The 13,832-nt window shown below is 38.5% G+C and overlaps 1 protein-coding gene across 6 annotated transcripts in view; it reads left to right on the forward strand.

The window, feature by feature from the left end:
* CCDC141 (coiled-coil domain containing 141) overlaps window positions 1–13,832 on the forward strand; it is a 239,919-nt gene that overhangs the window by 1,584 nt on the left and 224,503 nt on the right. For all 6 annotated transcript variants that reach the window (XM_006151644.3, XM_027773111.1, XM_027773114.1 and 3 more), the window contains one exon: window positions 1,723–1,845. In XM_006151644.3, the coding sequence (XP_006151706.1) occupies window positions 1,723–1,845 (123 nt within the window). The remainder of the gene's footprint in view (window positions 1–1,722; window positions 1,846–13,832) is intronic.

Genomic DNA, 13,832 nt, shown 5'->3' on the forward strand with positions numbered 1-13,832 from the left:
AAAGAGGCAAGCTCACTCTTTTTAGAAAGTTAACTCTGGGCTGGCCCTATAACCTAGTGGTTAAGGGAACCAGATCCCACACAGCCTACCATAGCTTGAATCCTGATCACAGCAACTTGGAAAATACACTGGGTGTGTGTGCATGTGTTCCTAAAATCCCAACAGGGTGGAGAAATGGAGGACAAGGAATTGCGGCATGACTCACGTCATGGGAAGTGCTTTCTCCTTCTCCTCTGCCTCTCTGGTGAGCAAGAGCATGTGACCTCTGGCAGTTAAGAAAATGTTAACTCTTCATTTCCTCGAAAATGAAGTATTCTTAGAACAGAATGAGGAATAATGCTTAGGGAATTTGAGGAGAATCAGAAGTAGATTGAATATAAGAAAAAAAAGCCTCCAAAATTACACTAGAAATCCTTATTTTAACTGGATTGTGTTCCCTCACTGCTCCCTCTCAATTCCTTTCTGTTGCTACCTTCTCCATATAAAAAATACCCTAAGCTATTTAGAGTGGGAAGTCCGTCTTAATGGAGCAGAAGTGCCTGCATTTGCTTTATCGTGACCTCCTGTTTCTGAACTGTCTTGAGGGCACTAATTATATTCTAAAGAATAAAAACACATTTTTTTTCTCAATGTTCTTTAGTAATTCATTTATCCACATATGCATGCCTGTTAGTGGTCTCTTTTATTTAGTCATCTCTTCTTAGAATAACAATCCTTTGGAAAATACAGTGGTGAATTATGTTTTACAGCAGTGAAATTCCTGAGTGTGAAAAACAAGTTGGCTATATTCAAATGTATTTACATACATTTCCTTTTATTGACATTTTCTTACTTTCTTGAGTTCTTAACAACAAAGGTGAGAAAATGTTATGTTTTAACCCAACATGAATATACTTCACACCAGTCAACGTACAAGCTAAGTGATGGATGGTGATTAAATGTATAAAATAAATTAAAAGAAAATGTTAGGTTTTAATCCTTGAAATAAAATAAAAATTAATCTAATGTTCAGTCTTGCTTGCAAGGCTTAGGTAAAGTCACTAATCAACTTAAATTGCATTTTAAAAAAACTTTCCACTATGAAGACAACAGGAGGCATATGGTTGGGGTGCTGGGTCCCACACGGTCAACTCCTCCATTGGAGTCATGGACTTGGGGCTTGAAAAACACGTTAGGCATGTGTGCATGTGTGCCCAAAATCCTGAGAGGAGAATGGAGAAGAGATTGCGTTCAGCAAGGCCAATCTTCCCAGGCCAGGTAAGGGGAGTGATTTCTCGCTTTGCCTCTTTCTCTGTCCATTGGTGAGTGCACATACCCTATAGCAAAAATCTAAAAATAAACTTTCTGCTATGGTAAAGTTTTCATTGTATTTGCCCAAGGGAAATGCCACTTTTTATTGGAATTCTGTTTGGTAGGTATGCTTGCGTAAGATATTCGGTAACTTTGTAATATTCAATAATACACAATCAATTATATGTATTCTTCATTGGAAAACTTTTTATGCTAAGAGAGAATTTATCTTAAGAATAAGAGAAAATGTTTTAATATGGATTTATATTAGATCTGTTCAGTTTCAATTTAAGTAAAGTTGACCTTTATGGAAAACATTAAGTATCACAGAATAACTTGAAATTTTTAAGAAAAAATATTAAAAAAAGAGAAGGGCAAAGAGGAAGGAACAAGAGGAACTAAGAGTGCATTTTATTTCATTTTTATTTTTAGTGTGGCAAATGGGTACAACTTCAACTGGCTGAATCACAGCCCAATCTTCTAGAAATTGGTAGCAACCAAGATGAAACCAGAAAACTTCTACATGATCATGAACTTCTCTTGGCCAAGCTCAAGGTAAGATATTAAGACATGAAGCAGATACAAAATTGAAAAGAAATACAAAGTTATTTCTTATACTTCCTCTTGATTCTTCTGGTATCAATTGCCTATGGTCATTTTATAATAATATGGTGTCAGATAGATAATGGAAAAACACTATATTTGGTGATGGGCAGACATTACTGTCAGAGAGAAGTAACAATATTTTTTAAAACTTTCCATAATGTGATAGAAAATATGTAGTGATAATGTTTTCACTGTGGAGAAATAAGTAATTTTTTTTTTCCTGGCTGCCTCAATGAAAAAAATTCCATCATTTTTCCATTTCATACATAATACTGTCAAATCACAACAACAGATCCAGACTTTTTATTGTTAATGATGCCATCTGGTAAGCATAATTCAGAAGCTTTTTTTCCCTGTCAAACTATTAAAAATATCTGATTTTGTGTAGAGTAATAAGAGTCCTTGAAATCAAATTATGAGAGGTTTTCAAAAGCTCATGAAAATGGATATTATGACAAAACCACACATGGATTATAAAATTGTTTTGTGCCAAAATAAATTCATACTTTAATTCCATTTTTCCACACCCTTTTTAAAGTACCCTTTTAGTGAAATCGGACTTACTATTCTATGCATTGAGTTGTCAGAAGAATCATGACATTTTTCCTATGATTTTTAATGCAAAAATGAGTCGTGACTTTTCTGATAACCCAATATGTTGTGATTATTCAGTTAAGAATCCAAAAATTACATTGGTTTGAGATTTGCAGGAAGGGCCAGGTGAGGTCAGGGCCAGACACATAATTTATCAGGCCCAATGCAAATGAAAATGTGGGCCCCTTGTTTAAAAAGTAGAAATGGGGACCACAGGTGCCATAGTGGTTAAGGTGTTGGACTCCAACATAGCCAACCGTGGTTTAAGCCCAGAACCTGTAGGCTTCAAAATCACACCAGGTATGGGACCAGCAGTTAGTGTAATGGTTATGTCGCTGGACTCCCATGTAGTTGACCGCGGTTCACATCCCAGACCCGGTGACTTAAAAGTCATGCCAGGCGCGTGTGTGTGCGTGCCCAAGATCCCAAGAGGAGAGTGGAGGAGAAGGGATTGCGACATGGCCAGCCCCCCTGGGGGTGATTTCTCACTTTCTGTCTCTCTGTCTCTCTCTGTCTGGCGAGTGCACGCACCCTATAACAAAAACCTATTCAAAAAAAAAAATCACACCAGGTGTGTGTGCATGCGTACCCAAAATCCTGAGAACAGTGGAGGAGAAGGAATTACAGCATGGCCATACCCCCTTTGGAGGGGGGATTATTTCTCATCTTCCCTCTCTCAGTCTCTCTCTGGTGAGTGCATATACCCTATGGCAAAAAACTTAAAAAGTAGGGGAAGGCTTTCTCTCAGTATTTTAATTTGCTATTTAATGTCTGACTCCTTCAGCCACAGGGATATGTGTTAATGAGCAGTAACTTTCATAAATGCCTGGTGTGGCTCATGACTCAATGCACTGGGTGTGGGCCTGATCTCAACCTTCCAGCTAGGCCAGGTGGCAGAGGTCACTGAGCAAGACCACCTATGCATGAGAGTCCTGTCCCCCAGCACCTGCTGTGCCATCCCACTGGACTTCATTTACAAACACAAATTCAAAAACAAACTGATTAAGAATTTCAAGGCCATGACAGAACATTGAACTCCATGAAGCCCCGTCTGAGAATAAGTCCTGTGATGTAGACAGACCCAGAGTAATAACCCTTGTAGGCAAATAAATGTCTCAGATCAGAGTTTTCATGAAGATTCAGAATCCTCCAATGAATAGGATATTCTCTCTCTCTCTCTCTCAGTGCGTGCGTGTGTGTAATGTGTGTACTAACTTCTTTGATCATCTAGGCTGCAATTTACACTTGTTTTCTCAGTTTAGAGACAGCTCTGATCTTCATCTGTTACATAGGCAGAGTTTTCTGATTTCAACAGTGGTAAAAAGTAATTGAGTAAATCAGATAGGTTGAAGGAAGAATTATTACTGAACTAAAGTGTTGTTAGAATCCAGAATTCATCCCCTTGCTCTGGGTTGTCTTTCAAGGTAGAAATTGCTATTATCAGGATTTTTTTTTTTTTTTTTTTTGTATATGGCAGGGGTGGGAAGGATAGCTGTGGAAGTGGGTGAGAACAAATCATTTTGATGTGAAGAGCATTGAACCAGGAATCAAAAGGCTCATTGTTTGGTCCTAATTATGTCACAAACTAGTGCAATTTGGCTCGCAACTCAAAGTCTTCACACAGAAAAAGCTGTGTAAATTTGTCTTTAATCTCCAATTCCATGAACTGTGGAAACCTCTTACTTCCTCATAATTCCTGCCCTTTCCTGGAGATTTGCTTTCTCATAGGCCCCCTGTGTTCCCAGCTCCTTTGTATGCACCTGCCAACTGTGTTTGCTGAAACTAACCTGGACTTGAAACAATATCTAGCCATGGTTCCCACTCTTAATTCATGCCCAGCCAGCACCATCCAATCCACTGATGAATTGCGGGCAGCAAGAAGGCTCACAGCAGTATGGTCTCCCAGGCTACTTCTCTTCTCCCCTTCCATCAAGACCCACAACTGCAAAGAGAATACTCTTTCAGGTGAAGTGATTCAGATCTCTCCAGAACTTATGCTCAAATTTGCATATCTAAATCCATCTTGGAGCTCAGTGGAAAAGGGTTTCCATTAAACAGGGTCTCTCTGCCTTAGAAAATACCTGTGGTTCCAGATTCTAAATGTCTTCCTTTTATGCCAGTCTTCAGGCTGTGAATTAGCTACAGTCTTCTGGACTTCAGGCTTTGCATCTGTAAAAGGAGAGAACAGATTAAAGTTTCATATCTACTGTGGATCTTCCCATAATGTGCCATAGGCTTATGGGGCCACTGTTACATACAGGTTGAAGCAAACAAGTCTCACATGGAAAGGTCTTTTTGCTATCCTAGGCCTCTAGCCATAACCTCTGAATGTGTCTCCCATAATCCTCGTCACTCATCTGCTACTATCAACCCAACCACCTTGCCCCCCAAAATTATGTGTAGTACCATCATCTTCCAGATATCTGATGTTAATATTATTTATATTTAAAAATAGAAAAGAAAGAAAAGAATAAATTATTAAGAATCCTGAAGTCTATTTCAGATTTACCAACTTTAAAAAATAACAAAAATGTGACTTCTGTTTTGCATATAGATGGATCACTAATTCAACCAATTTAATAATTATTTTGCAGTCACAGTAGGCACGTTTACCTGTAGCAGAAAATTGTTGGGTCCAAGTTAGTTTTAATATGAGCTTTTTCAGAGGAAAGGATGTTGTTAGTAGTTTAATAAGTGAATAATATTTAATATTTAATGTTCAGCTCAGTCCTTTTCCTATGCATAAGGCCCTCAATTTGTTCTAATTATAAGGAAGACTGCTCTGTAAGGGGTATTGGCTAAGTACAGTCTGGTTTAGACACAGCATTTAGCCTCTCTGGTCTCAGGGTGTTTATTTGAAAAATAAGGATAATTATATTTACCCTCATACATTCAAAAAGGAAATTTTGGGTAGAAATGCAATGATATATGGAAGTGCATGCTACTTAAAAAAAAGAAAAAGTGGCATAATTATTTTGTTAATAATGAATATATCAAAGTAATTTGGATGTTTAACTTAAAAAAAAAAAAGCTATTTTTTGCCTTCCACTGAAAATGATCTCAAACCCTAGCCATTTAGACTAAAGGGAAAAATTCTGAAAGCTCAGAATTCTTATGAGTGTCTCTAATGTTGGTGATATCTATGCACCAGAGATCTTATTTCCCCTTCAGGGATGTGCTTAACAATCCTGGTAGAAGGTCCAGGGGAAAAAGTATTTTCGTATTTTCAATGGTGAAAACATAATAATATGGGAAAAGTTTAACTCTCAGAATGCATCTAGATTCTCAAGCCATACTCAAGTTATTTTTAATGAGAAAGAAGGAATTCAGGAAAGAGAAGAAAAGGTAAGTTTCAGAAGTCAGGTAAAGAGCTGCTTATGACCACTATAGACCTTACATCCTCAAGTGAGGCAAAAACTAGTTAAAGGAAGGAGAGACAGTGAAAATACCTTAGGCGTGCTGCTGAGAGGCTTCTCCTCCACTTCTTTCAACCATGTCACTGTTGTCCAAGGGCATCATGGTTTAAGGACCAGGAAAATCTCCTGGACACTGACTCCTATATTTGCAGATAAAACAATATTAGCCTTCAGTGAAAATCACCCTTAAGAGTAAAAACACTTAAAAATTTCATCTCTAATTTAATTCTCATAAGTATATCTATTGGTTTCTTGGTTTGATTAAATCTCTAATCCAACAAATGCTTTTTTTTAGTCTGATTTCTGCTTACTGAAGTAGAAATAAAAGTAGTCTAAGTAGATATGTTAGTAGTAAAGCTAAAAAAAGTCTTATTAAATTTACTTTAAATGAGGGATAGTGAGGTTTTCTGCTGTTAATATAAAGTATTTTCTAAGAATGCATTTAAAATATTTTCATTGCAGTAGATAACAAAGTTTTTCCCTTTAACCCTTTTACGTATACAATTTTGTACATTAATTCTACTCACAGAATTGTGCAGTCACCATTGCTGTATGGTTCCCCAACTTTTTTCATACCCTAAACAGAAACTCTATCCATTAAGCAATAACTCCATTAGTACTTTCATTGGTAACCTCAAATCAACTTTCTTTTTTTGTTACTTATTTTTTCTCTATTCTTGTTAGAGCTCGTGTGTGCATGTGTGTGTGTGTGTGTGTGTGTGAGAGAGAGAGAGAGAGAGAGAAGCATTTTCTGTAGAGTTTGGTCATGCTACAATCCCTTCCTGCAGTCCTCTAGCCCATCAGATCTTGGTCACATGCTGTGTGCTCAGCATGTGTGACCAGCAAGGCATTTGAAACATGACCACCATGTGAGATTCGGCTTCTCTGAGTAGTATGTTACAACCATACCATGGAGCTGGCCCTCTAAACCTCTTTCTGTCACTATGAATTGATCTATTCTAGGTATCTCATATATGGAATCATGTAATATTTCTCCTTTTGTGTCTGGCTTTTCTCAATTAGCATAATGTTTTCAAGATTCATACATACTATAGCATGTATCAGAACTTCATTCCTTTTGAATAATGAATAATAATCTATTATAATGGTATGCTGCATTTTATTTATCCATTCATCAGTGAGCACTGGGTTTCTTCCACTTTTTGGCTCTTATGAATATTGGCATATAAAGATCTGAGTACCTTTTTCAATTCTTTAGAAAGTGCCATGGAAAGTCCTGTAAGATATTGATTTTAGGGCCAGCAGGTGGTATGGTGGTTAAGATGCTGGACTTTCACATGACTGACCATAGTTTGAGTCCTGGACCTGGCAGCTTGAAAATCATTCCAGGTACATGTGCATATGTATCCAAAATCCAAAGAAGAGAATGGAGGAGAAAGGATTATGGTATGGCAATCACCCCTAGAGGGTGATTTCTCAGTTTCCCTCTCTCTGTCTCTCTCTGTCTTTCTCTGGCTAGCATACATGCCTTATGGCAAAAACCTAGGGTTAAAAAAAAGATTTTATAGTGTTAATGAAACACTATAGTGTTTATAGTGTTATTGTCTTGGTACATTTATGCTGCTATAACAAAACATCATTTAATGGGTAACTCATATAAAGAACAAAAGTTTATTTCTCACAATTCTGGAGGTGGGGAAGCCAAGGATCAAGGTACCAGCTGGGAAGGCCCCAGTACCTCTGCTTACAAGATGTTACCTTCCTGCTGCACCCTCCAGAATGGTGTGCCCTCATATGGCATAAAGGTCAAAAAGAACAAAAAAGGGACAAAACTCTGTACACCAAAGCCTTTTATAGGGCCAGTCACAGAGTGGTTAAGGCAGCTAGGTCTCAGATAGCCAATTATGTAGTTTGAATCCTGGACGCAGCAGTTTGAAAAACATGCTGGACATGTATATGTGTGCCCAAAATCCTGAGAAAAGAATGGAGGAGAAGAGGTTGTGGTGTGGCCATCCTCCCAGTGGATATTTTCTCACTTTCCCTTGCTCTGTCTCTCTGTCTCTCGCCAATGAGTGCAGATGCCCTATAGCAATTTTGTCCTAAAATACCTTTTATAATGGCAGTGATCCATTCACAAGGGCAGAGACCTCATGACTTAAATACCTTGCGAAAGACCTCATCTCCCAACATCGTTGAATTGGGGATTAAGTTTCAGACACATACATTTCTCAGCCCACAGCAGAGGTGTTAGTTTAAGAGAGTCAAGCCTGTAATTTGTTATTGGTTCAGGCTAAGCAGGAGCTCTGAGTATGACCATAACCAATGAAATGTTGATGTGAGTTGATTTACTAAAGGGACAGGAATTCTAGAGGGAGAAAATTTTGTAAGCCCTGAGAACAAAGAACAACCTATTGTGACGCAGCAGTCAAAGTGGGACCTCCCGACCCAGGCTGAAGGGCCTATGGGAATGATGAGGCACACACCATATTATCTGTGGCTGGAACACCAAGGGACACAAAGTTGGCAAGAAAAAGAGACGTCTTCTACACTTCTGCAGAGGTCAGAGTATGGCTTGGTTATAACAAGTTATAACAAGTACTGGCAACATCTTTGAACACGTTAGATGGACCGAATCAGTCCATACAGAAATAGTGGTAGATTAAAGATGGGTGTAAATTATTTGACATTCCTCACATTGAGAAGAGGGAGGTCTATGGCCCTCCCCTTAAAATTGAGCAGATTGTGTGACTGCTTACACCAGTGCAGATTCTGTGTCAGTCTCTGGGCCCAGGTTTCAAGAGCCTGATTGCCATTACTTGTTGTAATTTAGAATAGTCATTCTTAGAACCCATTCGACTTGTGAGAAAGTCAAATAGACTGCAGAGAGGCTGAAGTAGAGAAAAACCGAGGCTTTCAGGCAACAGTTCTGGCTGCGATCCTGGTTAATAGCTAACCAAGCTGCCTGTCATGTGAGTGAGCCTCCTTGATATTAGATTCTCCAGCCCCTATATGAGCTTTCCAGCTGACTAGCATAGAGCAGAGACAAGCCTTCTCATTGACTCTCCTAAATAGAGAATTATGGCCAAAATAAATAATCGTTATTTTAGATCTCTAGGATTTGGAGTGGTTTGTTACATAGAAATAGATAACTGGAACAGACAGCAACAGCAATACGGGCCTCTTCTAAGGAGTGTAAAGGCAGCACTCATGAACGAAAAGGCACAGGCAATAGAAAGTAAGGGTTTCTATGGGGAGATAGTTGAGAAATAAGACTGAGTTTCTCTAAAATAAAAGATGGTATGATCATACCGTTATAGTACTAAGAAAAAAGAACATTCTGAAGTTTGTGAATGTTTTACTTCCTGAGGAATGAATGAAAGCAGATTCAAAGGTCTCTCTATTATAACATTAGACTGATTTGCATTCTGATACAGTTTCTTGATTGGAAGAAAAGGTTTACAGTTCTAATTCAGCACATAGGGATATGCACAAAACATTATGGGTATATTGTGGAAAGAATGACTAATTCGCCAGGGAAACCAGGAAAAGCTTGAGATGAAAGTGATAGTTATATTGTCCTGGAGATGAATATGCATTTTCAGATACCACAGACCAATTTAAAGAGCAAACTATGAACAAGGAGAAAATATTTGCAATTTACACGACAATCAAAAGTTATAATCCTTCACATTTATGAGAAATACAAACCAGTAAAATCAGTAAAAAGTAGACAATTCACAGAAGAGAGAATTGCTCAACACCAATAATGGCCTGAGAAACTTAATAAAACTTAATAATAGTGATAAAGACATGCCATTAGTTGCCTAAAATACCATTAAAAATTTCAAAATATTGATAGTAGCTAATACTGATGAGACTATGAAGAAAGAAGCATTCTATTCCATGTCAGGGAGATTTTGAGTTAATATTGTAATTTAGAATCTGGCAAGCAGTAAGATGTAAAACGTTCATATCTTATGACCCAGCCAGCTCACTTCTAGAAATCTATTCTTAGAAACAAAAGCACTAGCAAATATATGGAAATAGTGATGCTTTTGCTGTGATATTGAGCATCTTTCCACACATTTTTAAATAGAATAAACTAACTTGAAACAGTTTTTAAGAAACCACCCAGTGGACCAGTAGTTGGCATAATGACTATGTATCTGGACTCCCATGGAGTTGACCATGGTTTGCGTCCTGGAACTGGTGGCTTAAACTCAAGCTGGGCACATGTGTGTGTGTGTGTCCAAGATCCCGAGAGGAAATGGAGGAGAAGGGATTGTGGTGTGGCCAACCCCCTTGGGGGTGATTTCTCGTTTTCTGTCTCTCTGTCTCTCTCTGTCTTTCTGGTACTTGCATGTGCCCTATAGCAAAAACCTCTTAAAAGAAAAAAAAAAAAAAAGCCCCAGTAATAGGGCAATAAATGTATGATTGGATACTTTGTTTCTTTCATAGTGTGGAATATTATAATAAGCCCCAAGATTTTTGTTTGCAATATAGATAAACTCTTAGGTGTTTATGGCAGTGTTGGTTGACCACTTTGTTATTTCCTACAAAACATGTTTCTGTTAAAAATTTAGGTTTAAATCCAAGATTACAACTAACTTTTTTTAAATAATTTTTAATACTTTATTTATTATTTTAAAATTTTTCAAAACTAGCCTTTTTGAGATAAAAGTCCTATAGCCTTCGATCTATTCATTGTTTATTAAGAAACTAGTACTTTTTAAAAATGCAAATCTGTTGGGGCCAGGAGATGACACAGAGGTAAGATGCTTGACTCCCACATGGTCCATTGCAGTTTAAGTCTGAGAACTGGTTGCTTGAAACTCCTGCCAAGCATGCATGCATGCATGCTCAAAATTCAGGAGGAGAATGAAAGAGGAGAGATTGTAGCATGGCCATCCCCCCGGGGGTGATTTCTCACTTTCCCTCTCACTGTCTCTCTCCAGCATACGTCCTATGGGGGGAAATAAAAAAGATAAAAATATAAATCTGCAACCAAACGTTTTTCCCCCCAAGGAAAGTAGAACTTATAGTCCTTAGTAGTAATGACAACAAACATATAGCATGTTGTTCTGAGATCTGGACAGACAGGACAAACACTCACAGTGCAAGAAATATACATGAGGAGTGACCAAGGCAAGTAGTGGCACAGGATTTACCACCTCCACTCCCAACCTTCAGCACTACTGAGCTACAGAGTATGTTAGGATAAAAGTACACCATTTGAATTCTGTCCAAAAAGCAACAGATCATTCTTCTTTCGAAAAGACCTGTGTACGTATTGTGCCTAAGCATGAATGAGAGAATTTTCTATTTTTAAAAAAAGTTTGCTATCGGATGTGTGCATTTGTGTGCATTCACAGGAGAGAGACAGAGGAAGAAGGGGGTGAGAAGACACCCTGCAAGGGGGATGGCCACACCACAATCCCTTCATCTCCATTCTGTTCTCAAGACTTAAAGCATGAATGCATAAACGCCCAAGTGTGTTTTTCAAGTCACCATGTGGGATCCACCATGCCACTTGAGAATTTGGTTTTGTATGTTTGCTTTAGTATGACTTCTGCCTTGTTAGTCAGAATGCATCTTTTCTTCTTCTTCTTCTTTTTTTTTTTTTTTTTTTGGAGAGGTTTTTGCTATAGGGCGTGTGGGCTCGCCAGAAAGAAAGACAGAAAGCAATAAATCACCCCCCAAGGGGGATGACCATGCCACAATCCCTTCTCCTCCATTCTCCTCTCAGGATCTTGGGCATGTACGCACACGTGCCCAGCATGAGTTTAAGCCACTGGGTCCGGGACTCGAACCATGGTTGACTACATGGGAGTCCATCGACATAGCCATTACGCCAACTGCTGGTCTCAGAATGCATCTTTTCTAAACTATAAACTTTGCCTTAGGCTTAGAATAATGTATACATGTTGCAAACTCAAGAGGTTTTCAAATAACTTGGCTAAATCATCCTCATGACAAGTTCATCTGTTAGTCCTCTGGAGAATAAGGCAAATTGTTGCTGAGTCGAGAGTTAGCCCTGTCCTCCAAATTTCTTATATCCTCCCTCTCCTAACTACTGCATATTTGAAGTTCAGGCACTTGAGTGAGATTGGAGTGTTTGTCTTTTTTATTGGTTCCAGGTCCAGGAAAGATGTAATGAATGAGCACCCCTCACCCTGTCTCCTATAACTGCAACCATAAACCCTAGGAGGAATGTGTGTAGGCCGGGAGGCTGAAAAGGAAAGTTGAAGAGATAGATTAGAAAAAGATATCAAAATTCTGATTACACCAAACCAGGAGTGTTTGCACTTTTTCTCTCTACAATATTTCCCAAGTTAAATTCAAAGGGAAATTAACGCTCCGATGTATGTAGCAGATGTGAACAGAAAAGGCTCCAGAAAAGCCATCTTTCAGGTCTGAGCAGAAGAAAGGAGGACTCTCAGGGATCAGAGAGGAGGGGAAAATGCCCTGCTTTTGTGCTGTGCTTTTTGGGTTTCTATTATCTCTCCCCCAGCCCAGGCCATCTCTTGTTGATAGAGAATATAGAGGTAGCCGAGCAGGTCCCTAAACCTCTGAGAAACAGGAAACTTCCCTCATCTGAGGAGCTCTAGTCCCAGAGCTTGGTGTGAATTCACATCATTTTTTTCCTTCCTCTGTTCTCCCTACTGCTTGGCCTTATAAGTGCAGTGGTAGGAAGTACTTGGTAGGGCAAGAAGATGAAAGGCCAGCTTTTAGGCCAGGGAACCACCTAGAGGGGACTGTGGGTGGTACAAGTTTCAGTCCCCAGTCAAGCCAGTGAAGTGAGAAGACAGGTCAGACAGCAGTCTCGCCTTTCAGTGCTGTCGCTCACTTAGATGGCTCTGACATTCTTGAAAGAAAGCCTAATTACTGTCGGTAGACAGGGAACTGAAGTACCACAAGCTCTCAGGTTCGATTTCATAGGACATATATATTTTTTTTTAACTGTAAGATCCAACTCAAAACCCATCCCAAGTTGTTTTCCACAATGATAAATGAAGAAACCCAAACCACCCAAGGCTATTGCTGACTGCTTTCTGAGAGCCTGGGAGCTCAGTGATCCCAGGCTATTAAACTTTTATTAACATGTTGAAAAGAAAACACTTTTCTAGTGGATTATACTTCTAAGAAAAACAATAAATAGAAATACATAAAGCAAACCACAAATGTAAGCCACATATATAATTTATAATTTTTTCAATAGCCCATATATACATTTTAGACCATTAAATGCTTATATCAGAAAAGATTATAGATGTCTCAAATTGATAATGTAAACTTTGAAGAAACTAGGAAAAAAAAGAGCAAATTAAGACCAAAGAAAACAGAAGGAAAAATAAATACAAGAAAACAAATCAATGAAATAAACAAAAAAAGCAGTAAAGAAAATTAATAAAACCCAAAGCTAATACTTTAAAAAGGATAATAGAAATTAATAAACCTCTAGCCAGATTGAGAGAAGAAAATAGAGAGAAGACAAAAATGACCAAATTAGGAGTGAAAAATGGGCATCACTATAAGCCCACAGATATTAAAAGTATAATAAGAGAATGCTATGAGCAACTCTATGCATATAAATTTAGTAGCTTAGATGAAATGAACCAATTCCTTAAAAGCCATAAGTTACGAGAAATACTCAAGGAAAAAAGTTTTAAAAAAGTGAAAGCAATTTATTTTTTAGGCTTTTGCTTTAGGGCATATGAGTTCGCCAAAGAGAGAGAGTCAGAGAGGGAAAGTGAGAAATCACCCGCTGGGGGGGATGGCTATGAGGCCATGCTACAATCCCTTCTCCTCTATCTCCTTCCTGGGATTTTGAGCATGCACATGTGTGTCCAGTGTAATTTTCAAGTTGCCAGGTCCAGGACTCGATCCACAGTCAGCCATGTGGGTGTCCAACAGCTTCTCCTCCACGCCACTGGCTGGGTCCAAAATTAAAATAATTTAATGATA

This window comes from Tupaia chinensis, unplaced genomic scaffold, assembly GCF_000334495.1.
Source record: "Tupaia chinensis unplaced genomic scaffold, TupChi_1.0 Scaffold000322_1, whole genome shotgun sequence".
NCBI classification, from domain to species: domain Eukaryota; kingdom Metazoa; phylum Chordata; class Mammalia; order Scandentia; family Tupaiidae; genus Tupaia; species Tupaia belangeri.